This window comes from Condylura cristata, unplaced genomic scaffold (genome assembly GCF_000260355.1).
Source record: "Condylura cristata isolate star-nosed mole 26May11 unplaced genomic scaffold, ConCri1.0 scaffold00017, whole genome shotgun sequence".
NCBI classification, from domain to species: domain Eukaryota; kingdom Metazoa; phylum Chordata; class Mammalia; order Eulipotyphla; family Talpidae; genus Condylura; species Condylura cristata.
The window spans coordinates 6,923,039-6,948,117 of NW_004567118.1; the positions used below are offsets into that span (position 1 = coordinate 6,923,039).

The following is a 25,079-nucleotide window of genomic DNA, read 5'->3' on the forward strand; positions in this document are numbered from 1 at the left end:
TCTGCCTGTTCTGCTCCCCACTCTGTCTCTGGTGAAGCCTCTCACCGCCCTTGAGCCTCTGGCCTGTACCCCAGTTCTGTATGAACAAATAAATAAATCTTTAAAAAAAAAAAAAGTACAGACTATTTTTTGTATGTGTATGTGTCTCAGTTTGCTAATGCCTGTTACAGTTTAGATTCAAGTCAGACATCCTGCCCAAGGTTCTAGAAAAATCAGTGTGTCCTTTCCCTGGAGGAGCAAGGTGTCCACTTGCTCATGACTGATATTAACTGTGATCACTCAAAGTCTCCCACTGCGGAGTTGCCAATCTGCCTGTTGCGCTCCTCACTCTATCTCTGAACCAACCCTATTTTAGTGCAGAAGCAGAGATACAAAGAGAAAAAGTACCATTTCCCCAATGAAACGTGTGTACGTGTTCACAACGTGGGTATGTTTTCTGAGTAATGCCTTAAGACCGTAGGGACACTGACACTGCAGATGTGTGTGTGTGTGTGTGTGTGTGTGTGTGTGTCTTGCCTCAACCCTGGCTGCTAATGGAAAGAAAATAGTGAATGACTCAAATATTCCCTATTTGATTTATAAAAGGTGATTATTTAAATATTCATTAGACTTAAAAAATTTGTTATTAGAATACGATAGTTTACAATAAATTTTTTTTCAATATAGAAGAAATCAAAGGTTATATTAATTCCTTTTAGAACCAGCCTTCTGCTTCCCTAGTGTCTTCTCTTGGAGTTGTACTTTACTTCCTTCCCAGTTTCATCCTGGAGAACGGAAAAATTCTGCTTTTAAGTTTTTGGTCAAGGACGACTGCTTGATCCTGAAAGTCTTGTAAGAAGACATAGGAAGAAGCAGTTTTATTGTTTTTAAAGATTTGTTTATTTATGCATAGAGGTGTGGGTAGTGGGGATGAGAGGAGTCACCAGAGACAGAGTAGAGAGCAGAGTAGGCCGACCCGCTGGAATACACTGCTGAGGGAGCAGCGGGCGGGTCAGGCGAGGTCTGCTGCACCATGTGGGTCAGCTCCCTGGCCGGGGATCGAGCTCCTGCTGCAGTGCTGCCCACAGCTTCCTAGTGCTGAGACTTAACCCCGGTGCCACCAGGGAAGCCCTGCGGAGGAGCAGTTAGTCACATAAACCACAGTGGTGGAGAAAAGAAAAGGTAGCAGTGGAATTTTGAAAACATCAATTACGATGTTTTTCATTTAATTTTTATTAATTGAATCCATTTAATTTTAAAGTCGGCAACTTGGTTTTTATAAGTGAAATAGCATGATTTAATCTAGTTGCTGCTTAGTTGTGAATCCTCTTATGTTAAAAAAGGTGGCAAAAGTTATTTTCAACTATTAATGTTACAGAATTTAAACCTTCCCCAAAGCATGAATCCAAAAGGAAATGTCCAGCAGGTGATATGAGCCAGATAGTTTACAGCCTTTCCCATTTTGGTTCATGTTTATGTTGTGACCTGTCTTCTCCCATGAAGCTACCATTATGATTAAGACAGTGAACATATTTACAGTTCCCAAAGTTTTCCGAAGTCCTCTGCCACCACTCACTCCCTTCCCATCTAATTGTTTTGCTGTCAGCATAGGCTCATTTGTATTTTCTAGAATTCCACATAAATGAAACCACACAGTTAAGCACTCTTTTTACCTGATTCCTTCCATTCGGCATACTTATCTTGAGTTTCAGCTATGTTGTAGCATATTCAACAGGTGCTTTTTTTCCTTAAATTTATTTTTGTGTTGCCGAAAAATATTCTCCGATGATGTGGATATATTTTATGTTACAGTTTAGTTTACCTATTCACTTGTTGATGGACATTTAGACGGCTTCTAGTTTCTGGCTACTACAAGTAAAGTTGTTTTGAACCTTTATGGACAAATCTCTGCATGGAGAAATGCTTTTTTTGGTGGGTGAGTGGGAAACACCTAGCATGGAGCATATTTAACTTTTAAAAAATATTTATTTATTTATGCATACAAGAGCTGGGGTGTATTTGTTTGCATGCCCACTACCTGCAGGAGAGTTCCAGTTTCTGATCACGCCACCTCTCTGCAGTATAGATGATCTAGAAGGCAGAAACAACGATACAACTTCATGTGCTTACCCTGTTCTCCAGGATTCTTTCTGCATCTCTGTTACCTGTTCTCCCAGACAAGGTGCCAGAAAGTTGGTTCTGAATATAGTTTCTAAAACCTTAGGGTGTCCATGGCTCTTAGAAGGGCAGAGGGTGCAGTGGTATTCTTAAGATGTTCTCAGCCTGTAACGACATCTAATTCAAAGCAGATCTTTGCTGCAGGAGAAGCTGCATGGGCACATTTCAATGCTAAGCCCCTGCTTTCGATGGAATTACTATGACCTACCTGAAACAGAAGCTCTGCTGAGCCACGCCATAGGGAATGACTTTTTAAATTATTTCACCAATGGATTTTTTTTTTTTTTGCTTTTTCACAGTTTGTTTTTCTGTTATCTGTTTTTAATAGACACTTTTTTTTTAATTGGACTTATAGAGAAATAATATAGGTGATCTTAGATGGTGAAAATAATGGGAATCAAGAAAGGAAACAGCATGGACTCCGTCTTGTGTTTCCAGTGTGCTGAAGGACATGATCCCACAGCAAGGAAATCCCAGATTGATGAGGGAGAAATGGGCTTCACCCTTAGAGGTTTCCAGTGAAAGCAAATGAAAACGACATGACTCAAGCATGGGAGCGGAAAGGAACAAGGTTTCTGCAGAGCACAGTCCAGACAGGGCAGGTGTGAATCTGAGTGCTTGCTCCCTGTTGTTCACTCTGCTGGTCCTCCCAGCACACACCATCCCAGTTTATTATGAATACATATATAATTAATCAGACCTTTAGCTAAAGTCAAGCCACATCCGTGATTGATCAGGGTGAGCTGCAGTTAACCCTCAACCCTGGCTGCTAATGGATGGAGAATAGCGGATGATCCAAAACTATTCCCTATTTGACTTATAAAAGGATGATTTATTTAAATATTTATTAGACTTTATAAAATTTTTTTGTGATTAAAAGATGATAGTCTAGAATAAAAATCTTGGAAAAAAACAAAGAATCAAGAGGGAGAGAAATAGACAAAATGAGAAAGTCATTAATTCCTCAAAAACCAAAAGTTAATTTTTTCAGACTTTGAATCATTTCAATTAAAATCAATTATGGAATATTCATACTTAACAAAGATATAAAATTTACACGTATAGTTAAAAAAATAATACGCCCTGCAACCATCGCTCAGATCAAGAGCTAGGATATCCCCAGAATCCTTAAAGGGCTGCTTGAGTCTCTCCACGATCACCCTGTGCTACTTCCCAGCGTGAACCACATCCTGAAATTTTATTTATCATTCTGCTCCCCTCAGCAGTGTATTTCAGCGGATCTGCCTGTTCTGTTCCCCACTCTGTCTCTGGTGAATCCTCTCATTCCCCCTGCATCTAGCTTACACCCCAGTTCTTGGATGCATAAATTAAAAAAAAAGAGAGAGAGAAATCCTTATTTGAAATAGTCCCCCTGATCAAAAATGGGGAGAGTTCACGGGGCAATAATGATGGCACATGGGTTAATTGGTGATGGGAAGTCCACGGGGATTACAACTGAGATGGAAAAGGCACGAAATGTTGTAAAAAGAAACGATTATAATAAAAAAACAAACCCAAAGAACTAGGAAATAATAATAAAAAAAGTCCCCGTGAATATTCCCTAATTTTAAGCACTTAAATTGTTAAGTTTTTTTCTTCTTGACAGTGACATATAACATTTTTTCATTTTAAGGGCTGAGGGTTTTATGTTTAGATTTTGAAAAAGTTCATTTGTTCTTGCCTTTTAACAATCATGGTGAAATGTACAAAATATGAAATTTATAATTTCATCCCTTTTGAGTTTAAAATTCCTTGGCATTAACTACATTTGCAATGTCATGCAAAAATCTCACTATCCCTCTCAAGAACTCACTTCCTCATCATCCCAAGTGGAAACAGCATAAACTCCTGAAGCTTTCCCCACCCCTGGTAACCACCATTCTGCTTCCTGTTGCTATGAACCTGGCTGCTCTAGGGTGTTTCACATATATGCAGTCGCATGGAATCATGTAATAGTTGTCCTCTTGTACCTGGTCTGTTCCACCTAGCAGAATATTTTCAAGGTTGACATATGTTGTATCAGAATTTCCTTCCTTTAAAAAACTGAATATAAACTTTCATATACTGGATTTTTGGTACAAAAGTTACACAAAAGAACACTTTCTATGTCAAGCAACATGGATTTTAAAAGGTTTTTATTGTCTTGAAATTATTCTCCCACCCAGTCATCTGATGTGTTTTCTACTATATTCTTGCTAGTAACAAGTATTATAAAATAAAACCAAAACAAACCCTTCACTTTTTTTTCATGACCTGCTTAATTTTTAAGTTAACCTGCAATAAAAATTGGTTTGTTCTCCTTGAGTGTTGCAACGTAATGTCATAGCTGTGTTGGCTAGCTGGGACATGCAAGAAACATCTGCTATGGACAAAAGGCTGTCCCAAGCATCCTGGGAACTCCTGGGATGGAAGGTTGTTCTCTGGTGACACACAAAGCAGCAGATCTTGACGTGGATAATGGAGGGCTAGTTCCCAGAAGGCAGACCCTGAGACATCCTGGCAGGGGTGGATGGGGGCTGGCGGCTGGAGATGGTAACTGACTGAGTGGCATCAAGTGAGATGGCAAAGGAATGTGCCAACTAACCATGGCTGCTTCAAGTCCCGAGTTGAGAGGAAGAGGAGGCTGTTTGATCAGATACAAGGGATAGAGGATGCCCATCTGTGGATCTGGGACACAGAGCATTCATGGGCACAAGGCTAGGGAGTGACAAGCCCAGATACCCTTTGCTATCCTTGATGTAGACCAGTCTGCCTTTTGAATGACTGCATTTACCCACATTTCATCGGATGACTGCTGTAATAGTTACAAAAATAAATTTACAAAAAGACAAAATAAAGAAGCAGCACTTACAAGCTGAGCAAGAGGCGTCATCTGCTCATACTAACCATTTCTTCTTCTCAGGTACCATCAGGAGACAGGAAATCTACTTACTTAATCTATATTTTTTTGACACCTATCAATACTGTGTTGGACTCCCTGAATGATAGTCTTTGCCCTCAAGAATTTAATACATAAAATGCTAATAAAAATTAGTTGTAAGCAACATGATACCCAGAAAGATGCAAGCGAAGGTGTCCAGTGAATATTCAGACAATAAATGTTGGGAGGACAGGGGGTAGTTGTGGGGGGCTGAATCCTCTTGGGATTCTTCTAAAAATGTAGTAAGTTTCTCATTTTGGTGTCTAAAAGAATTCAAGCATCTCTGCATCCTTTCCTTTTGGCAGAAAGAACAGAATGAATGTTAATAAGTTAGTGATAAAGGAAGAGGGTGAAGAAAAAAGGAGTGAAGAAAAGGATAGAAAGTTTGGATAAGTGTATTGATTACATAGAGAAAAGAAAAGGGTTTGGGGCAGAGGAGCCAGAGGATGATAAAAAGGGGAAGAGAAGTAACAAAGAAAAAGAAAAATTGAAAAGAGGGTAAAGGTAAAGGGGGAGGAGGAAAGAAATTGACAGTGTCGGGAGTAGGAAGAAAAATGGAGGAACAAAAGGAGGGGGAAGAGAAAGGGGAGGGGGAGGGGCAAGGAGGAAGAGGCAGATAGGGGAAGGGGTCATGAATCTCTTTTCAAATAATTTAGAAATAACTCCAATACTCGTGTGCTGCCCACGTTGTAAGCACATTTTAGACATGAAAAGAAAATCATAAAATTTTATTCAATTTATCATATAAATGCTGAATCAAATACCTTCAGGACATGTTTAAGAATGGAAGTTGCCTTAACAGTACTTCTGTTTGTGCTGTTTGTGGAAGAGGTGGATGGACCCAAATTTTTTCTGACTTGTTAACCCATGAAAGTCAGATGCCACTTTTATAATTTTATCTGTTTAGTCAGTCAGTTTTGAAAAAAATAACACAATTAGGCTGGGTGCCTTTTCTTTGTAAAACTGGTTTGTTTTGCAAAGGCAGACTAAGTGGTTTTAGTGTGATGAAGTATTAGTGAAACGGCATATGTATTATTTTCTTAAACTTAAATATATATATTTATAAGTAGTTCCTAGTGGCACCACCTTTGAAGCACTCAGAAATATTTGAGACAAGTCCTGGGGAAAAAAATATCCTAAGTAGAAAAAGGAATAAGATGAATTAATTTTATCAGGAGTAAAATTTGTAACCAAGTAAACAAAAATAATTTGCTTCCCAGCTAGAAAAATCCTTTTAATCTTAAAAAGCATAGATGTTTTGTAACGAAAATCAAATGAATTTTATGCAGCTTAATTTTTCTCACACCATTTTGAATTAATATCATTTAAATACTTAAAAGATATGTAGACTTCAAGTACAAAATTGTCTTAGTATTATCATCTCCACTCTAAATAATATTTAGTTGTGGATTCCCTCTTTTTGTTGCTTCTTTACAATTTGTTATATTTTGAAAAATAACATTTATATCCTTGTCTTTTCTTGAAGTATACAATTTCCCCCCAAAAGAATGAGTGATCCATTCTACATTTTGTATAAACTAGGGACAAAACAAAGTTGTTCATTATCTTTTAACCAAATGATTTTGGAGTGAAAAATGCCAAAGACAGGAACAGTATAGTCTGAAGAATGTCACTGACCACTTCTTTTACATGTGTTAATAGGATACTGTAGCTACTGTAGTTTAATTTACTAACACATTGAATTTGGAAATATCCACTTTATAAACGTGGCTAAAATAAACAATTCCCTTCCTAATCTAAAAGCTTCTAGATTGCAAATCATAGTCAAAACAAAAAATTGAACAGTTTTGTCACATACAGTGTGTAACCCACAGAAAAACAAAAGCTTTTTCTAAAAGTTCTTTTTCCTTGAGTTTCTTCTCTCTCAAATAAGTACTTTTCCTGTTATGGTTTTAAGCAGTGAACATTTTTGAGTGCTAATTTGAAGGAAAATTTCCTTTTCTGCTTGCAATTGTCTTATATTTTATGACTTATTTTAAACACATAATTATCCTTATTTATTTGACAGTAGAAAATGCTGCATGTTCTTTGAAATTGGGACTAATTTACACTTTTTCAAAGTTTATAGGCACTTAAAGGAACTACACTAAAACAAGTTGCAGGAAGAAACAAAATATCCCAATTAATAACAACAAATAAACAACAAAATAAACAAAAACCAAGTAAACAAAAGCAAATTCCTCCAAAATCTGTGAAGTAAAAGAAGCTGTCAGGAAATATGAAGTTTTCTTTTTCTATATTTCATAGAAACAACAACTTTTATTTTAAAATGTATGATTCATTAGAACATAAAAATTTTCATTTAAATGTATTTTCTCTTAATTTCCAATTCTTGTGTTCTCTTTTATAAAACATGCTAGACTTTTAAAACAGCAATTCATTGATAAATATGCAATATGGGGATTCATCCAAAGATACTGATTTAAAAAGGAAAGAAGTTATATGTCCCAGAATATCTACTTAGCACTACTTACAAAAGTAAAAAAAAATTTATGTAACTTACATATCTAAAAAAGGGACTAATTATTCATTTATTTCTATTAGACAAAATGTTAACACTTTTGCTAAAAAATGAGGTCTGAAAACTTTGAGGCAGCTTGGGAAAATAACAGCAAGTGGAAAAACTGAGCTATAAGACTAAGATGATAAAATATACAACTATTATAAATGGACAAAATGGAAGGAAACACTTAAAAATAAAATTAATTTTGTGTGATCATGATGGGATTGATTTTTTCACTATTTCCAATTAAAATTTGTTTTATTTAAGAGGAAAATGGATCAGAATTCCATCTTTAAAACTCTTCAGTGTTTCTGAATTCAGAGAATTGAGTTCTGTAACTAGACCAAACACTTCACCAGGAAAAAAGAGGGAAGAAAAGAGGAACAAGTATAACAACAATAAAAGCAATCATTATTTAAGTAAGCAAACAATTTATCCTTTAGCTTTATTTTTATTCTCACAAACTAAATTAAGCTCTGCATTGAAGATTTGTATTTTCCAAAGAAGTTGTGTAGGAGAAAAAAAAAAACAAATGCAATTTTTACTAGCTGTCTTTAATATTAAAACAACAAAGAAAAGAAAGGTGCTAAATTCTGGCATTCTCAAACTGCCCATTCCTCTCCTTAACCTAGGAACGTGGGTCTTGACAAGACATAAAGCTCCTCAGGTTAACTTTAGTGCTGGGCTGGCTCGGAGGGGAGCGAGGAAGCACCAGCCTGCACCAGCATTCAGTGCCCCCAGCCCCAGCCTGAAACAAGCCAGGTCACTGAGGCAAACTGATTCGGGGGCTACAAAGGTCTGCACCTCACCCCAGCTGTCTCCTCTGTCTAGTGTTCTTGCAGCCTCTAACTATGCACAGACGCCCTGGGGGGTGAGGAGGATCAAGAATTCACTGAAACAGCTGATTTTTAAAAAGAACTAGTCAGCTGCAACTTACCAATAGTTGGTAAAATTTTAATTTAATAAATTTGTATTTTTCCCTCTACTATCAGTGTAAACCATAACACAAAAACAAACCAAAACCAACGCCCTGATTAAATTCAAGTTACATTTATATCTATTATATTTTTAAATGGAAAAATTCAACCTAAAACTGAACTGAATTCAATTATTCTTAAAATTTTTGTTTCCCTTTGAATCTAGGGTAGGGGAAAGATGGGTGCATTTTACAGGCATTTAGAGACCTAGATGGGCATTTTTTTTGGTGGTGTGTAACTTGCTTTTGTTTTAGGAATAAAGAGATAGTGTAGTGGGTATGTTTCCCCAGGGAAAAAACCCAAGAGATGCTTCTCTTAATTCTCAAATATTTAAATGAAATGAACAGAATTTAAAGTTTCTGGGAAATGGAATGCCCTAAAATGCTCTTTCTTGGATCCCAATATGACAGAAAAGATTTAAGGAGATTGGAACTCCTGCTCAGCAAGGGCCAAGGAACACAACAGCCTTTCTGAGACCTTCTTTTAGCTCTTTCAGGAAAGTCATACAGATCACCCAGAGACGTCCTCAGGCAACAGACCCACACATTCGGGCCAAGCTATCGCCCCCCCCCCGCCCCCCACCTCGGACTCTTTAATTTCCCTCTGAATTCTCTTTGCTCTACAATTTATGTTAGCTTGTTGCTCATTTCAAAGATGTTTACTGAAGGCCTACTATGTGGCAGGCTCCGTTTCCAACTCTTGGGTTTGCTTTAAAATGATGTTTACGGTCAAGAGCTAAGGATGAAGAGTCAGAAACGGGGGAGGGCTGGAGGAGCCGCGGGGGTGGGATACAGATGTCTTCCTCCTTGGATAGAGAACATTCCTTTTCTACCCAGCACATAATAGGTTATAGCATTTAAATTTGTCGCCCCACGGAATGGACAAAATTCACAAAAACAAAAATCGACGAACACGTGGCTGCTTAGAACAAAACGCGGATCTGGACGGTGGGCTCTGAAGGTGGTGGAGATGAAGAAAGCGAAGCCCTCCCCCGCCCCCAAGCCCCATTTCTTTGCAGCGCGCGGGGGAAAACGGGGAGGGAGGGGGGGACAAAGGTGCTGCATGTAGTCTTTTAAACTCCCGACTTTGGGGACGGTATAAAATAGCCTGGCAGAAGAGCGGTGCGCCTAAATCGCAGTCAGCTAGCTGACTCTGCAAACAAAAAATAATACTAAGAAGAAAAAAAATCCAAGGCATTCATATCGGTGTAGCCAACACGTGTTGCGGAGTCTGTCCGGGCCGCAGGCGACTGAGACAATGGGGTCGGGGACCGGGAAAGGGAGAGTGACCCCCTTCCTCACCTGCCCTCGCAGCACACGTGTCCCCCGAGAGAGAATTATTTCTCTCTCCCGAAGAACCTGGAGCAAAACTGAGCTTCCGCCCAGCTCAGGTAGACTGGCATTACTGGGGGTCCACCCCACTCTTGCCCCGATTCGCTGGGCAAGAGTGTCCCTGGGTCGCCGGGCCGCGTTCTCCGCCACCTCCAGGAGCGGTCCCAGCCCCCGCCGCTGGAAACTCGTTGGCCTCGCCCGCCACTCCGCCGGGGATCCCGGTGGCGCGGGGTCCGCGCGTCCCGCTCTTCGCCGTGTATCCGGGACTCCGAAACGCGCGGCGAACTGCCCCCTCCCCCAACCGCCGAGACGGGGTGCGACCGCCCACGTGTCGCCCCTCGCCCAGTCCGGTCCGTCCCTTGGGTTCCCGGGGCCGGGGGATCCGGAACGAGTTGGTCAAAGGCGAGGGAAGGGACCAGGGCGGATCCGCTTCCCCCTCCCCAGGAACGGACGGGGGAGGGGCGCCGCCCCCTCCTCTCGGCTCCCGCCCCTCGCTTCCCCGAGCGCCGAGCGGAAATTACCCCCTCCCCCCGCGGGTCTGACCTGGGGACGTGGGCGGGGCCTCGCGCTCGGTCCCCCGCCCTCGCCCCTCTCGCGCCTTCCCGCCCGGATCCAAATCCTGCACCCCAAACAAAGTTCCGGGGCCCGAACCCCGCGCAGGGAAGGCGGCTGTCCACGCCCAGGGTGGGGCGGGCGGAGGGGCCTCCACCTGTCTGCCCCCGCCTCGGGGAGGGAGACGGGATCTCCACCCGGCCACTCCCTCCCTGAGACCTCCCCTCTCGGTCCGCCGGGTCCGCTCCCGCTACCCCTCCTCTTCCTCCTCTCCTCCCCTCCCTTCTCCTGGGGTCATCTTGGGCCGGAGCCGCGCGTTCCCCCCGGACCCCGAGACGTCTCCTCCCAACAGCCGGACCCCGGGTGTGAGCCACCCCGTCTCCCGTGGGAACCCCGAAACACGTTTCCTACGGATCACTCGTTCCTAACCGCGACCCCCAGTGTTCCCAGATTCCCCGTCCCGCGCTCGCAGGGCCACTGGGTCCTGGATTCCAGGGGCGAGGGAGTCTAATGGGGGTTGCGGCCGGAAAGACGGGGGACCCTCCCCACCGCCGTCGCCCCTTAAAAACCTAGGGAAAAGGCGCCTTTCTTTTTAAATCGCTGGCGTGCGCGACCACCTCCTGAAGACCCCAGAGTCCTCGGCTTCTCTTTGTCTATCTTGGCGGTCCCCCGCCTGTCAGTCGCTAGCAGTGAGCCGGGGTGGGGTGGGCACCCCCCCACCACCACGCGATTAAAAAATAACCGTACATTTTACCCTTAAAGAGATGGGCGATTCTAGTCGCGACCACCCTCCCCCCACTAGGGCGGGGGTGCGAGGGTGGGTGGGGGCGGGGCGCTTCCCAGGGGCCAGATTCTTGCCAGGGGGAGGGGGCAGGTAGAGCTGCGGGATAGCACTCCCAGCTAGGTCAGTTTACCCAGAGGGTGAGTTGAGTGACCCCCCCTTCCCCCACGGTGGGAGATTGGCTGGCCTGGATTAGGCTGGAGGGCAGACGGGACCGGAGGCGTCTGGGGTCTTCCCCTGCAGGGTGGGTGGGGGCTTTCACCACGTGGCTTCGTCCTTTTTTTCAAGCAGAAGACGGCATACGAGATGTCGAGCAGTGACTGGAGTTCAGACGTGTGCTCTTGCGATCACAACTTCCTTTCTTATGACATGTTTACAAAATTAGTCCAATATTTTATACTTTTTTTCCTTTTTTTTTTTTTTTTTTCCGCTCCATTTTTTTTCAAGTCGATTTTATTTAGAGGCGGCGCCAGGGCGGCCGCGGAGAAACGTGACACACCAGCCCGCTCGGAGGGGTTTCGGACTGAAGGGAAGGAGCTGCGCCGCGTCCTCAGCCTCCCAGCGCTGCGCGGCCACTTGTCCCGGCCTCCCGAACTCTCCCGCGACCTCTGCGCGCCCGCCGGCCGCCCTTCCCGCCCCGGGCTCCGGACAACTTCGGGGTGGGGTGCAAAGAAAGTTTGCGGCTCCCGCCGACGGCCTCCCGCCTCTCGGCCTAGGCGGCTCGCCCCCCGCACGCGCTCGCTCGGCCTTGCCAGGGACCGCGTCCTGCCCCGAGACCGCCACCATGAACAAGCTTTACATCGGCAACCTCAATGAGAGCGTGACCCCCGCGGACTTGGAGAAAGTGTTCGCGGAGCACAAGATCTCCTACAGCGGCCAGTTCCTGGTCAAGTCCGGCTATGCCTTCGTGGACTGCCCCGACGAGCACTGGGCGATGAAGGCCATCGAAACTTTCTCGGGTAAGCGTGCGCCCACCTCCCGGAACAAAACACGACGAGACCCGCGAGCGGCGGAGACGTGCGTCTCCCGCTTGCCCGCCAACTCCTCTCCTCCGGTCTCGGGGGGCTTAGCCTCGGGACCACCCTCCCTCGACGCCTCCGCACCCTGAACGGAAATACTCGAGACCTCCTCACCTCTTTTAGCTCCAGAAGAGCAGGGAGCTTTAGTGAGGTGACCCCCTTCCCCCCACTCCGACGGGGCGGGAACCCCCTTGGGCAGTAGGTGGGGGGTCTCTGCTGTGGGGCCTCGGTCCGCGCGGTATTCCCACGTCAGCCCCTCCCTGCCCGCGGCTGGACGCCCCCCTCCCTTCCAGGGCGCTGGGACACCCCCTGCTCCCTTTCCTCCGCCCTAGGCCTTTCCAGGCCCCTAGGGCGACCCAGCCGCGTTTCCGATTTCCTGGATTTCCGTGGGTGCTGCGGCCTTCGGGGAGGATAGGGGGTCCCGCCTCCCGCCCAGGGCCTGGGTCTTGAGCCATTTTGATTTGCAAGTGGGGCGTGAGCCGGTGGCGCGGCGGCGGCGGCGCCGGGTCGCCATGCTGCTTCCCGAGACGCCCAGGCTGGGCCGAAAGGAGCGCGCCGCGGCCGCGAGGGACCCTCCCTGCGGGGCCCCCAGCCGCTCCCCCAGGTCCTCTCCTCCCAGACGACCCCGACAGGTGACCACCCCGCCGCCCCCAAGTCCCACTCCTTGGCTCGACGGAAAAATAAAAGTTTCATTCTGCACCCCCCCCACCCCTGGTACACACTTTGAGAGACACGGGGGACCCCTTTTTCTCTCGGCCCCTTCGCCAGATATCTAGGAGCCTGTAGGTAGCGAGCTCACACAAACGCCCTCGCACCTCTCCCAGATCAGGCTCCCCGAGCGCTCCACAATTCAAATAGCCGAGTGAGGGGGCAAAATATAAATAGAGGTACAATAATGAATTTATTGATTTCCACCTTTCCGATAGATAGCGACCCTTTTCCCAATTGGCTTCGGAACCCATTGCCTGGGTTCCCAAAGAAGATCTCAAACCCCAGTAACTCCTGAATTACCCTAATAGCGTCTTTTTCCTCCTTTCCCCCACCCCCTTCAAGCTCTCATATTGTCTTTTAAAAAAAATTTTTTTTTAATTTTTAGGGAAAGTGGAATTGCAAGGAAAACGCCTAGAAATTGAACACTCGGTCCCCAAAAAGCAAAGGTAGGAAAGAGCTCTTATTTCGGGGGTCGGGGGACGCTGAGGGCCAGTCTTAGGGGTCCATAGGAGTCTCCAGTGGAAGAAACCCTTTGCTGGCCTTCCCACCCCCAACTCCGGATGTTGGGGGCAGGGAGAGAAGATTGGCTAAGATCTTGTAATGGTTGGTTTACAGCTTGTAAAAAAAAAAAGCTAATGCTGGGGTGTGCTAAGTGATGTGACTTGGAGAAGTAAAGGAAAAAATCAATAGGGGAGAAACCTTGTGGAGTTTTTTAAGGTGTGTGGGGACATTTTTTGTAGGGCAGCTGAAAATCTTTGAAGAGTTCAAACTGGACATTTCTGCAACTTCTTAGCAATCTTCTTCTTTCCTCATCCATCCCTCATAATTCTTATGTGAATTTGGGTGCAGAGGGGGTGCTCTCCTAGACTCCCTAGAGGAAATGGATTGAGTTCCTACCTCCTAGAAAATCATTTCACACTTGTGCTTTATTTATATTCCTGCAACAGGCAAGGGCATTATTTTTTTTCCACCCCTACCCCAGACCCTCATATAGCTCCCTTCCCCACAAATGGATTTTCCAAAGAATATGCTTTGGCTGTCCTATCCTTAGCTAGCCCCCAAGCCCCCACTCCTTCAGCCCATTGTTACAAGGGGGCCATCTGGGGTGAGAGCTTTGTGTTCAGGCTGTGAGCTGGGGCTCTTTGGAGGGTCTACAACTCTATGGATGAATGATGTGTGTGTGTTTTCATGTTTCAGAACCTTTCTGGTACCTCTATCATGGTATTTCCAACTCTGATTTTATGTTGTATTTCAAATCTTTTAATTGAACTGGGACTGGGAAGAATAAGGGCAGAGTCTTTGTGATTTTTTTTTTTCAAATGCGATTTTAAGCATGTTGACAGTGCAGAGTTTTTCTCTCCTGTTCAGCCTCCAGTAAATCTTTGATGTTCACTCTCCCCTCTTCCTTCATTTCAACTGGTAACTTGCTGCAAGCCTTTCAGAATAGTCTTTGACCTTTTCTGGGAGTGTGGGGGAAGGTTTGGGGTGGGTGGCTGTGCTCTTAAGGATCTGGAAAGTTTCACAGGAGATAAAAATCTGTTCAGTGGTTTAGCCTGAGATAGTTCAGTAACTTGGAACTATTGTATCTATAGATGATCAATATGTCTTGTAACTATGTTTATAGAGCTTGTGATTTAACCTCAAGGGTTTGACATACTCTTATTGGAAAGGCAATTAGAGTTAGGAGAAAAACAGCAATAAAATTGGAAGGAAGAAAAGAAGTCTTGCTATTTTGAAACATCTTCTAGAGATGGGATTAACAGAATCATACACACACACATATATATATATACACACTGATGACACGGTAGATTTAATGAGAAAATTGTAAATACTTGAATTGAAAACTTGAGTGTTTGAAACATGTTGATGAGAAATAAATAACCCAGAGTGGAATTCTGAAATATGTGGACATTTTTTCTTGGCCTCTTCAGGATGGTTTAAATTTTGAAGAAAGAAAAGTAAGAGAAAAAGCAAAATGTGATGAAATAGAAACTCAAACATTTATATTTTAATTATCATGGTGCTCTGTACTTATGAATCTTTTTTAAGCCATCTGCTTGCTTTCAAGTCTTTGCTAGGCTTCTTGTTCCCTCCAAAATGCATTACCGAGGGCTCTTTTGAGTTGGGAAGGGGTGGGGTTTGTGAAAAGAGTGGGTACAAAATCTTCCCTTACACACCCATATTAAATTAGATCTTTTGTGTGTTTTCCCCTCCTGAAATCATTTTGGGGCACAAACATTGAGTCACTTGTGCTCTGTTTTATTATATTTTTTGGGGTGGTGGTGGTGGTGAGAAGGCACTTCATTTTTCTAGAATGAATCAATTTTTGAAGTTTTAGGATTTAAAAAAGTTTGTTTTCATGAAGTTAGTTTGCTCTATCATTTTGTGTTCTTTGAGACAGTCTGTTGTGGTATGTGTTTTTAGTTATGTCTGAAAAAACACTTCAGTTGGTTTGTTACTGGCTTTTCAGTCTTTTGACTATTGAACAGGGGCAAGTTTAATATATTTTAAGCAAAATGAGCATATAAATACACACACATACAGTGTACTTTCCTATGTTTTCACTCTTTGATAGGAATCTTTGCACTCAATTTCATTCATATGAATTAAGATTGTAAAGATTTCTAAAAGATTCATAAAAACAGAACAATCCAAGTGTTTCCTGGGCTGTTTTTTGTTTTTAAGAGGAGGATATCTCAAAAGAGAATATTATATCAGTTACCTGAGCAACCCTGATTTTGGAAGTATTGCATTTTGTTTTAACTTTGTATCTATTTCAGAAATACAACTTGTACCTTTTTAAGTACCCAAGAAATCAGAACACTGTAGAAATGGAAAACAAATTAATTTTGATGTTTTAAATGGATGATACTGATTCCTAAGGTAACCCTCCCAAACCCCATTTTAAGTGTTAGAATTTTTGTTAACATTTGGAGTTTATAGAATTTGTATATCTATTCATTGCCAAATGTTGGGACAAAAGAGAAAAACCAAAACCATTTAAAAAACACATGTAGAAAGGGTTTGTGAATGTGTGTGTGATTTTGAGAGACTTAAAGGCAGTTAAGGTAAAAGGGGCACTGTCTTAAGACTTGTTTACTTTAGGAAATGACTTGCTTTTTAAGGGAATTAAACTTTTGTTTCATTTGCCACTGTGTGCCTTTTTCCTAGAGGAATGTGACCTAAAGATAGCATACCTACTGTCAAACTGGTGTCAAGAATAAAAGTGATTTGCTGTTAAAAATGAAAAGAGATATTGCATTTCTCTAAGTGAAATGTGCTCAAGTTAAGGACTTTGATTTCTTTAGGTTGGCTTATGGTTGTTTTTTAAGTTCATTGAAATGAGGTGGACTAATAGTCTTTTCTTACTTTTCCAAGTATTCAAAACAAAAAAACCAATGTAAGTGTGAGAACTCTCAGGACAAAGTGTTCAAACTTTATTGAAGTTGCAGTTTAAAATTCTAAAGCCAGCAGCTTTACAAATCTTCACAAAGGGACTTCTGTAAATAGCAAAAATGTTTCTAATTTTTCTAATTTTAAGTGATTGGTGGAAGCGCTAAAGAAATAATTTGATCACTAGATGTCAAGGGGAGCATAAAGTTTGCTTTCAGGAATTAGTTTGCTTTTAATGAAAATCATTCTAACGAACTGAAAATGAATTGGGGTGTACTAAAAAAAAAAAAACAAAAACAAAACAAGGGGATGGGTGTCCTAAACAACCAAGGAGTATTAAAAATATTGGAGGATTTTTGAGGCACTCTCAGTGGTTGTGATTGAAAGACAAAACTGACCTGTACTCAGTGAGTCTGAAGTAAAAACAGCTTATGACACTTACTGTACAAGCCTTTCTTAATGATGTTAAATTAATTTTTTGACTTTAAATAAGGAAAGATGTTGATTCTTAAATGTTTCCTCACTGTTCAGAGGATGGGAAGTCAGGATTCCTTTTCTTCATTTTAGTTTCCATCTAGAAATTAAACTTTACAGACTCATTAATTAAGTTTCTTTGTTGTTAGACAAGTCCTTGAGTTGATGTCACTAGTATTTCAAGATGACTTCCCTGAGCCCTTGGGGTGTGCCTTGCCAGAGTGGTGGGTTTCCACAACCCTTTATTTTCTGACCCACAGTAGAAAGATGAAAATTTACTCCAGTGGTTTCTCAGAGGGAGAACTTTTTAGTAAGGAGGGGGAGAATTACAATTCTCATCACTAATTTATTCAAACTATAGTTAGCTGTTCCAAATGTGAAGTTTTAATGGCACCACTTTTGGTGGGAAAAGAGCAAAATATTCTTTTAATTACATTTGGAGATGAAATGCATGGCATTTGTAACTGGGAAGAAATTTGATTCAGATTCTGGGCTTCTAATCTTTTAAAATTACTTTAATATATGCTATTTGGATCTATTTTATGTTTGGATATTTCTCAGACTTATTTTTTGCATTTGTTTATTTTGTACTTCAGTGTGTAACAGCCAGTTGACAGATACCATTGAGATGCACTGATGAGTGTACAATTTGAGGTATTAGAAAAGTTCAGGTCTGGTTTAGTGGAGTAAAAAAGGGGCTAGAAGCACAGCCTTGTTGTAGGGCTTACCAGTTTTTCGTTGAAGGGATGGGTGCTGGGTTATACCTGTGCTGGGTTGGGGGTGGTCGTGATGTTGGTAGTGAATTAGAATCAATGTATGAACCAAAGACTTTTGAAGAACAGGCATTTTTGCCAGCTGTTAGAATTTAAACGTAGTCTTGTTCGCTCCCCATCCTGTTAAAAGATTTTTAAAATGTGGCTAATGTCTTCCAGAAAGTGCAGCTTAGATTTTGGGGATGGGAGTGTTAGGGAGAGAAAAGGGGAGGAAAAAAGCAGCAGGGGAGACTGGAGAAATCAGACGAGTTAGTCCTGGATTGGAAATTCCAGACAGGGGAAAAAAAGAGAGAGAAAGAGAGAGAGATGGGGGTTGGGGTGGATTTCCCGCTTCGCTTTTAAAGAGGAGAGCGGCTGGAGGCGCACGGCGGCCCGCGGGGCGGAGGGGGCCGCCGACGCCGTTTCCTAGACGGGCGGTGGAATCGGCAGATTCGACGAAGGACAGGCTATTTTTGCTTCCCTTCCCCTTTTCAAAAAGCAGAGAAAGTCGCCGCGGCGCTGGAGGCGCTTCCTGGAGAGCCCGCGCCGGCCCCGCTGCCCTAACCCTTCCCCGCCCGCCGCCCTCATCCCCAGCCTCGCCACCTCCCGTCGCCCGCGCTGCGCCGGCCCCCGCCTTCTTCCTTTGAACCAGCCCCTGCCCGAGAATATCCGCAGGCCTGGGTCTCCGAGGAAGGCTTCCTTTCCCAGAGCCCGAGACCCCAGAGTGTGGCGCGCCGGCGAACAGCTTCGCCTTAGCCCCCAGACCCCAACCTCCCGGTGGCGTCCCGGCGTGGAGGGTCCCCTGCCCAGACTGCCGGGGTACAGACCTCTGCGGAAAACCCCTGGGCTCTCTAAAGACCTCTCCATTCATTCTAAGGCAAAAGCAAAAAAAGGCCGGTGGGGGAATAGAAAGTGAAGAGGCTGAGAGAGGAAGGGTGGGTAAGAGGGAAATAGGTTAAGAGAGAGGTGGAAAGAAAATGGAGATGCAGGTAGGCCTTGCCCTTTCCTGGGGGCTGAGGCACCCTCCAGGCCTTGGGGCATAGGCACTGCAAGAATTAACAGTCAGGTCATCAGTTACCTTGAGAAGAGGACTGTCCCTACGTCCCCAAGGCTGGCTGGAACAGTAACCAAGGGGGGTCAGTGTAAGCAAAGGTTCTGTGGTGGGTTTCGTTCATAGTGTAAAAAATTAAATCGGTTTTCCGTTGGCCAGTGGTTAGACTTTGAGGACCTTCTCAGGGTACCTGCCCAGGATATGAGTCCATGTTAATATAAAATTTGCGCCTGTTTACACTGTAGAGCGCGTTTCCTCTCCTTCCCACCCCTTTAAAAAGTCTTGTCCAAACAAAAGCAAGCAGAGATTGGTCCTCACAAAACATGCACCAGGGAAAGTCCATATGCATTTGCTTTTTGATAAAAACTTGATTTGGCTAGAAAATGGTGGTCCAGGAGAGGAATGTCTGTTAACTCACACCCTTGCAAGGACACTCAACAGGGTGTTCAGCTCCCAGTGTGGTAACTTCACTTTAGAACGTGGAGAGCTGCTCAGATTTTGTTCAGAGGATAGTTTTTCAGTGGGTGGCAAGGACCTGCTTCTTGTAGCATTGTAGCACAGTAGGTTTACAAGAAACGGTTGAGGAGCGAAGGGACAGTCAGCTTGAACAAGCTATCACCCTAAACACAGACGACAGCTTAAAATAAATATGCTTATGGGTAAAACTCTCAGGAGAAAAGTAGGGCCTGATGTCATGGTTTAAAAACCCAATTGCAAAACACCTGAATGGAACTGCGTGCAGAACAAACACCACCAGCCGGACCTGGGCCCTCTGTTGCAGGCGCCTGGGGTTTGATGTGCTTGTCTGGTGGCAGGGGCATGGAGCACACCAGCAGTCCCTGAGCTGCGTTTTGAGTGAAGTAAAAAACAGCTGGTGATTAAAAGGCACGGTCTGGGTTGTCCAGATATTTTCAAGACCCTTCAGCACAAATCTGACCACCCTGGTGGCTGACGGTGCATGAAGGACCCGGCAGGATGGGTGGGAATTAAGCTCGCAAATTTCTGTCGTAGAGAAAATCTTAGCAGGCAGACATGTCTCCTTGTCTCTCTCCACCATGTCTGTTCCTTGGAGACTAGTCAGTCCTCTCATCTTTTCTTATGAAAAGAGGATTAAGGAAAACTTCAATGTTTCAGTTAAAAAATTAGTCCTTCATTCAGATGTTTTGGCCACTTGAAATGGAAAATGTTAAGTCTGAGTGAAATTTGATTGAATCGTTTAGTTTAGTTGATTGGATATAGTTAGAATCTTTAAGAGGAGAAATCAGAGAATCCAGAATTTAAGAAAAAATTGTTGTGTATAAATTGTTTACGGGGTCTGAGTTCTTTGGTAATAGGAGCTGAAGATGAACCATTTGGAATTCTTGAGGCTGAAGGAAGGGGGGAAGCTCAGTAGGTGAAGTCTCAGGACCTACCCTGGGTCACTCCACCAGCAGAGAGTGGAGGAAAGGTCTTGCCAGGGGGAGTTCAGTGTTTAAAAACAAGAACTTTGAGGTCAGGCACCCACCAGGGATCTGGAAAGTTCATTAGCCTCCACGAGCCTGTTTCTGTTACTGTAAACTGATGCTGTTACCCATCAGTTGCTGTCAATTGTTTGTTTAAGGTATGTACCTTCCTGCTGCCTGTCTTTGGACCTTGAGTGGCAGTCGGACATGTATCTAGGGCAGTAGCTGAGGGTGAGTTGGGCCTGTGTTTGTATGGCCAGTGACCGTGAGCAGCACCAGAGGGCTTTGTGTGTAGGCTGCGTTGACAACTGTCTGCATCCTGAAAGGAAAAGACTCTCTTTGGGGAGAGGGAGAGGCATGAAACTCAGCAAGATGACTGGAGAGTCCCTAGTATGTTCTAAGCACCCCTCCTTCTCTTATCCTCTCAGCCAAAGGCTTGGAAGATGGGGGAGGAGGATGGAGACTGCTGATGACTGTCCTGAGGAGAATGAGCTTTGCCTTGGTAGCTTTCTAGCTGAAATGTCCCCTTGAGGGCTCTGTCAAAGGTCATGTAGGGTAGTGACATGAGAGGGGAAGCACCCTAATACTGGAGGTGGGGTAGGTGTAAGAATTCAGTTGAAGGGTACAGTGTGAGCCCTTGGGTCTCAGGAGGGAAGATGTGAGCACTTTCTTCTCCCTGAGGGAAGTGGCTGGATTTGTCCACAAGTCCTGCTCTCACTAACAAGCCATCGAGTGGGCGGGCCTTCAGGGCTTCTGGGTGCCCAGGAAGGAAAAGCCTTCTTCCTGGGCGCTCGGGGCAGAGCCACAGCGGCCTCACTCTCTCTTCCTGGTCCCCTGGCCTGGAAACTGTCCCCGGAGATGTGCTCAGAGCATACCTTCACGTCCACCTCCTGCCTTCAGCCCTCCCGAGCAGAGCTCTCTGCCGGGCAGCCCCTTCAACATGTCAGTCCAGGAAATGAGCGAACCTTTTCTTAGTAGGGTGAGGAGGGGAAGGGCTTCCCATCCGGAGGTGGTTTTAGCCCTTTAACAGGCTTGTGACTTTAATCAGTTACTATAAAGGGTTTACAATTAGTTTATGTGGAATGATGTGTGTTTGCCTCTTTCCTGGAGAGGCGTTTGGGATTGCTTGGGGCTTGTCAACTTTCCATTTGGGTACTCTGAGGAGGAGAAAATGAGGGAGACAGGAACTGAGTGAAGGGGACAGTCGGCTGGAGTAAACTCCTTGAGGATATCTACTCGGAGTCAGAAATGCTTATTCTGCTTCCTCCTCCCAGTCTTTAAATGGCTTGGGAGGAGAAATCCAACTGTAATAGAGCAGTGGCTTTGGCAGGACCTGGAGACAGCCCTAAATTAAAGGGCAGAGATGATCCTACACAGACATGCTTTTGGTGACTGCGGCCGGTGTTCAGAGCGGGACTAGACAGGGATGTTGGCTGGGGAGGCCCCAGGTTCAGGAGAGTAATTTCTTCATTCCTCTTAGTGTCCCATCCAGCAGCTTCTTAATGAAAAAGAAGGGGTTGCCTGCAGTTCCTTTATCTAGAGGTTTTTTCTCTGCTTATTATTAAGACAGAGATGCTGACTTTCAGAGTAAGGTAGAGCGGTATCTGTCAAGAATAAACTGTGGGGTGAAATAAAATGATCTTTACAAGTATTTATTCTCTTATAGGTGAGATCATTTTTCCGATTCTTGGCCCTCACGGACTTTGGAGTAGTTTCCTTATAAACTAACTAGAAAAAGGAATTGCAGTCTGTCCGGGTTCTTATAACACCCCACGATCAGCAACTTCATAGATCAGCAACTTCATAGTGCGTTCTCATGGCTTCTTGGCCATTCATTCATCCATTGGCCATTTCTGGGGGAGGCAGTGATAAAGATACATGTTTATAACCAAATTCCACATGAGAAAATATCTAACAAGCTGGTTTGCTGCACCTCTAGTACCTCTAATCGTGCATTCATTCCTGTGTGTGTGCATTCATCCACTCATTTATTCAGAGTGTGTTATGGCATGACTTGTCCTTTGCAAGGCACTAGAAATACAATGAGGGAGAAAATGTAATTTATCAGATAGTTTTTCTCCAGCAGCTTGTAGATTTTTTCACTTCGTCTGTTATCCTTGGCATTGAAAAAAGTTATTTTCAATGGTAAAACACAGGTGAAATTTACTATGGCACCCATCTCCAAGAGTGCACAAGACAGCCCAATGGTACTGGGAACACACCCTGCATGTTGTTGTGCAACCATCTTCATTTTGCAAGGCTGAAACTCTGTACCCATTAAGCAGTAACCTCCCAGCCCTCCCCCACCTGGTATTTAAGCCACTGACAATGTGCCTTTTTCAAACTTGGTGGACACTTCCTCCTCTATAAAATGATACTCTCTGCCTGGCTATGGAATGTCAATTTTTGTTACTTTATTTAGTAGTATTGGGCATTTTAGGTGTGTGGAGAGGAGACGGGCTGAGAGGTAGCCGCCCTGAAGGGGTATACGTGTAAGATCCCTGCCCAGATCCCTGCCCTGCGCCTGCAGCATTTTCACCTTAGATCCTGGAAGGGCTGGGAGAGGCCTAGAGATATGCAGTGGGAGGCGCACACACCAGGAGCTGAACTGGAGAGGCTGGGGCTCAGCTGTGGTTGGAGGCAGGAAAGTAGAGGGGTGGGTTAAGGGTTGCATTGTGGATGGACAGATGTTCGTGGGAAGACATCATCTGGGGGGGGGCATGCCTCCTGGTCCGGCAGAAGTACCTGCTTACCTCGGGTCTGCTGCAGAGCACTGTGAAAGTGTTGAGGGTCTAACTAGAAGCCCCTTCCACATCCCTAGGGGAGTGACTAGGGGAAGCATGCATTGTGTCTCCTTCAGTGCTTTGGCCTTCTCCTCCCTGGTCTCTCCTAAGACCCCTCCCCAGTGGGTATCACCTTCCAGAGGAGAAACTAAAGCTCCAGGTGGCTCGAGAAACTTGGTGAAGGCCTCGCCTTGGATCAGCAGTGATGCTGGGATTCAGACCCAGTCCCTGCCACACCAATTCTGAGATCTCTTAGAGGGAACAGGTCATTCTCTTAAAGGTGAACAAATGAAAACATGCCCAACATTGATTCCTTACTACTCTGAGCCTGCTTCCCAGGTGTTTCAAACCTGTTGTGCATGGTTTTCCTTCCGCCATTGAGAGTATTCAGCCAGTTGTGAGTGCCTAAGGAAAACGACAGTTCTCCTTTTTTGGACAGCCAAGATGGGAGAAGGGAATTTTCTGGCAAGGAAGCGGCCCTGGGAGAGGGAGCTGCATGAGGGACTTGAGCTGGGTGAGAATTAGGTGTGCCTCCCGGCTTGTCCTTACCCCGGTTGTGGAAACTAGGATCTGGGCTCAGTTTCTTTTCCTGGGCTTTGTTTGCTGATCTCCAGAACCCCCTGAAACGAGCTGGGTGAGCACTGCTGTGTTCTAGGAGCTTCCATCCCGTGGCACTTCTGGTAGGCACCCAGCCTGGAAGCCTTTGCTGGTTCCTCCCCCCTTCCTTTTGTTTGGGTTCAACCCTGGGGAAAATGGGAGGGTGGGGGGAAGGGCCAGGATTGAGTGCTTCCCTTCCCTTCCCATCCCCCCTCCTGGCAGGAAGGCACAAAGAGTTGACCTTTGTTACATGCTTACTAGAATCATAATTCATAGTACATACATGTTTTTGAAGAGGGAGAACCCAGTTACCCTTTATTCCAGTTGGGTAGCAGCAAGCTTTGGGCATCGTGACCGGCCGGCTAGCGTTACCTTGGGCTAGTCACTTAATCTCTGAGCCTGCTTTTTGAACTACAGAACTAAATAAAAATCTTCTCAATTGGCTGTGGTTGTTTAGAGGCTCCAGTCAACCTAATGTTATTCTAGGTTCATGGATTAGTGTAAGGCAGTACTTCGTAAACTCTTTTTAAGTGATGTGAAAATATGAGTTATTAATGAGATTGTTATTGATAACACCCCAAAAAGGCAAACAAAGGAGGTCGTTCTCGCCCCCAGACAAATGCCCTAGCTAACTCTTGGATTCCAGCCTTGATGTAGAACCTCCCAGAGCGACATGGGTGCCTGCCTTGGGAGGAGGAGGGTCTTTTCTCTGCAGGCCCGGAAGGCCCCTTTGCTCGGACCCCCTCTCCATCCCACTCCCAGGCCTCAGTTCCTGCCTTCTCAGTGGGAGGCCTCCCAGCCCTGTCCTGCCTCCTCCCGCAGCCCAGCCGAGGTCTCTAAGGAATGCCGCCTCCCGGGCCATTTTCTCCCCTCCAGCTTCTGCGGCCCCACTTCCAGCCCCCTCCCGGCCCCCTACCCCCAACCGGCTCCCACTTAAATGCTTGCAGGCCTGTTTGCCGGCGGGAAGCCCCCTCCCCCACAGGACCACCTCAGTCACAGCCCTGACCACAGGGAGGTCGGGTCTGGATTTACTAAAGGACCCCGGAGGGGGAGCCTACCCCTCGCTGGCTGCCTGGCTCGCTGATGGGGTCGGGTTTCGGCCGGTGGCTCTGGAGAGGGAGACAAAGGGCAAAGTCCTGGTCCCCACCCCCACCCGGCAGCCCCCGGTGTGGGTCCTCTACTCTGGGCCCTGCGTGGGTAGCTGAGGGTCCCCTGGGCCGTATGGGACCTGAACTGAGCTGTCTGGGTACCCAGAGGGTTCTGGCTGCAGAACATTCTAGACCCTACCCAGTCCGCGGGAGAGGAGAGCCCTGGGCATTCCCTGACCTGCTGGGCTCTGCCACCACGGGCCACCCAGGGGCAGGGGTGGGGGCCGGAGGGCTCGCTGTTCCCTGGTGAGGTGAGCGGGCTCAGGGAAGGGGTCGCGGCCATGTGAGGCATAGGCCCCAGGACTTCACCCCAGCCGGCCACCCCACCCGGCTGGCCGCTCAGCTGCTCAGATCTTCTCAATTGCGGGCTCTTGGACTCCCCTCCTCCCCCAGCTGCTGCCAGCCCTCCCCCCTTCAGCTGCTGCCGCCCTTCCCAGGCACCTTTTCCTCCTCAGTTGTCCTGC

The 25,079-nt window shown here is 45.4% G+C and overlaps 1 protein-coding gene across 2 annotated transcripts in view; it reads left to right on the forward strand.

The window, feature by feature from the left end:
- The first annotated feature begins 11,732 nt into the window (after positions 1-11,732).
- IGF2BP1 (insulin-like growth factor 2 mRNA binding protein 1) overlaps positions 11,733-25,079 on the forward strand; it is a 34,952-nt gene continuing 21,605 nt past the window's right edge. Inside the window, exons 1-2 of one of the 2 annotated variants that reach the window (XM_004684308.1) lie at positions 11,733-12,201; positions 13,358-13,418. In XM_004684308.1, the coding sequence (XP_004684365.1) occupies positions 12,027-12,201; positions 13,358-13,418 (236 nt within the window). In that variant the 5' untranslated portion in view covers positions 11,733-12,026. The remainder of the gene's footprint in view (positions 12,202-13,357; positions 13,419-25,079) is intronic. The other variant, XM_004684309.1, reaches the window with a different exon arrangement.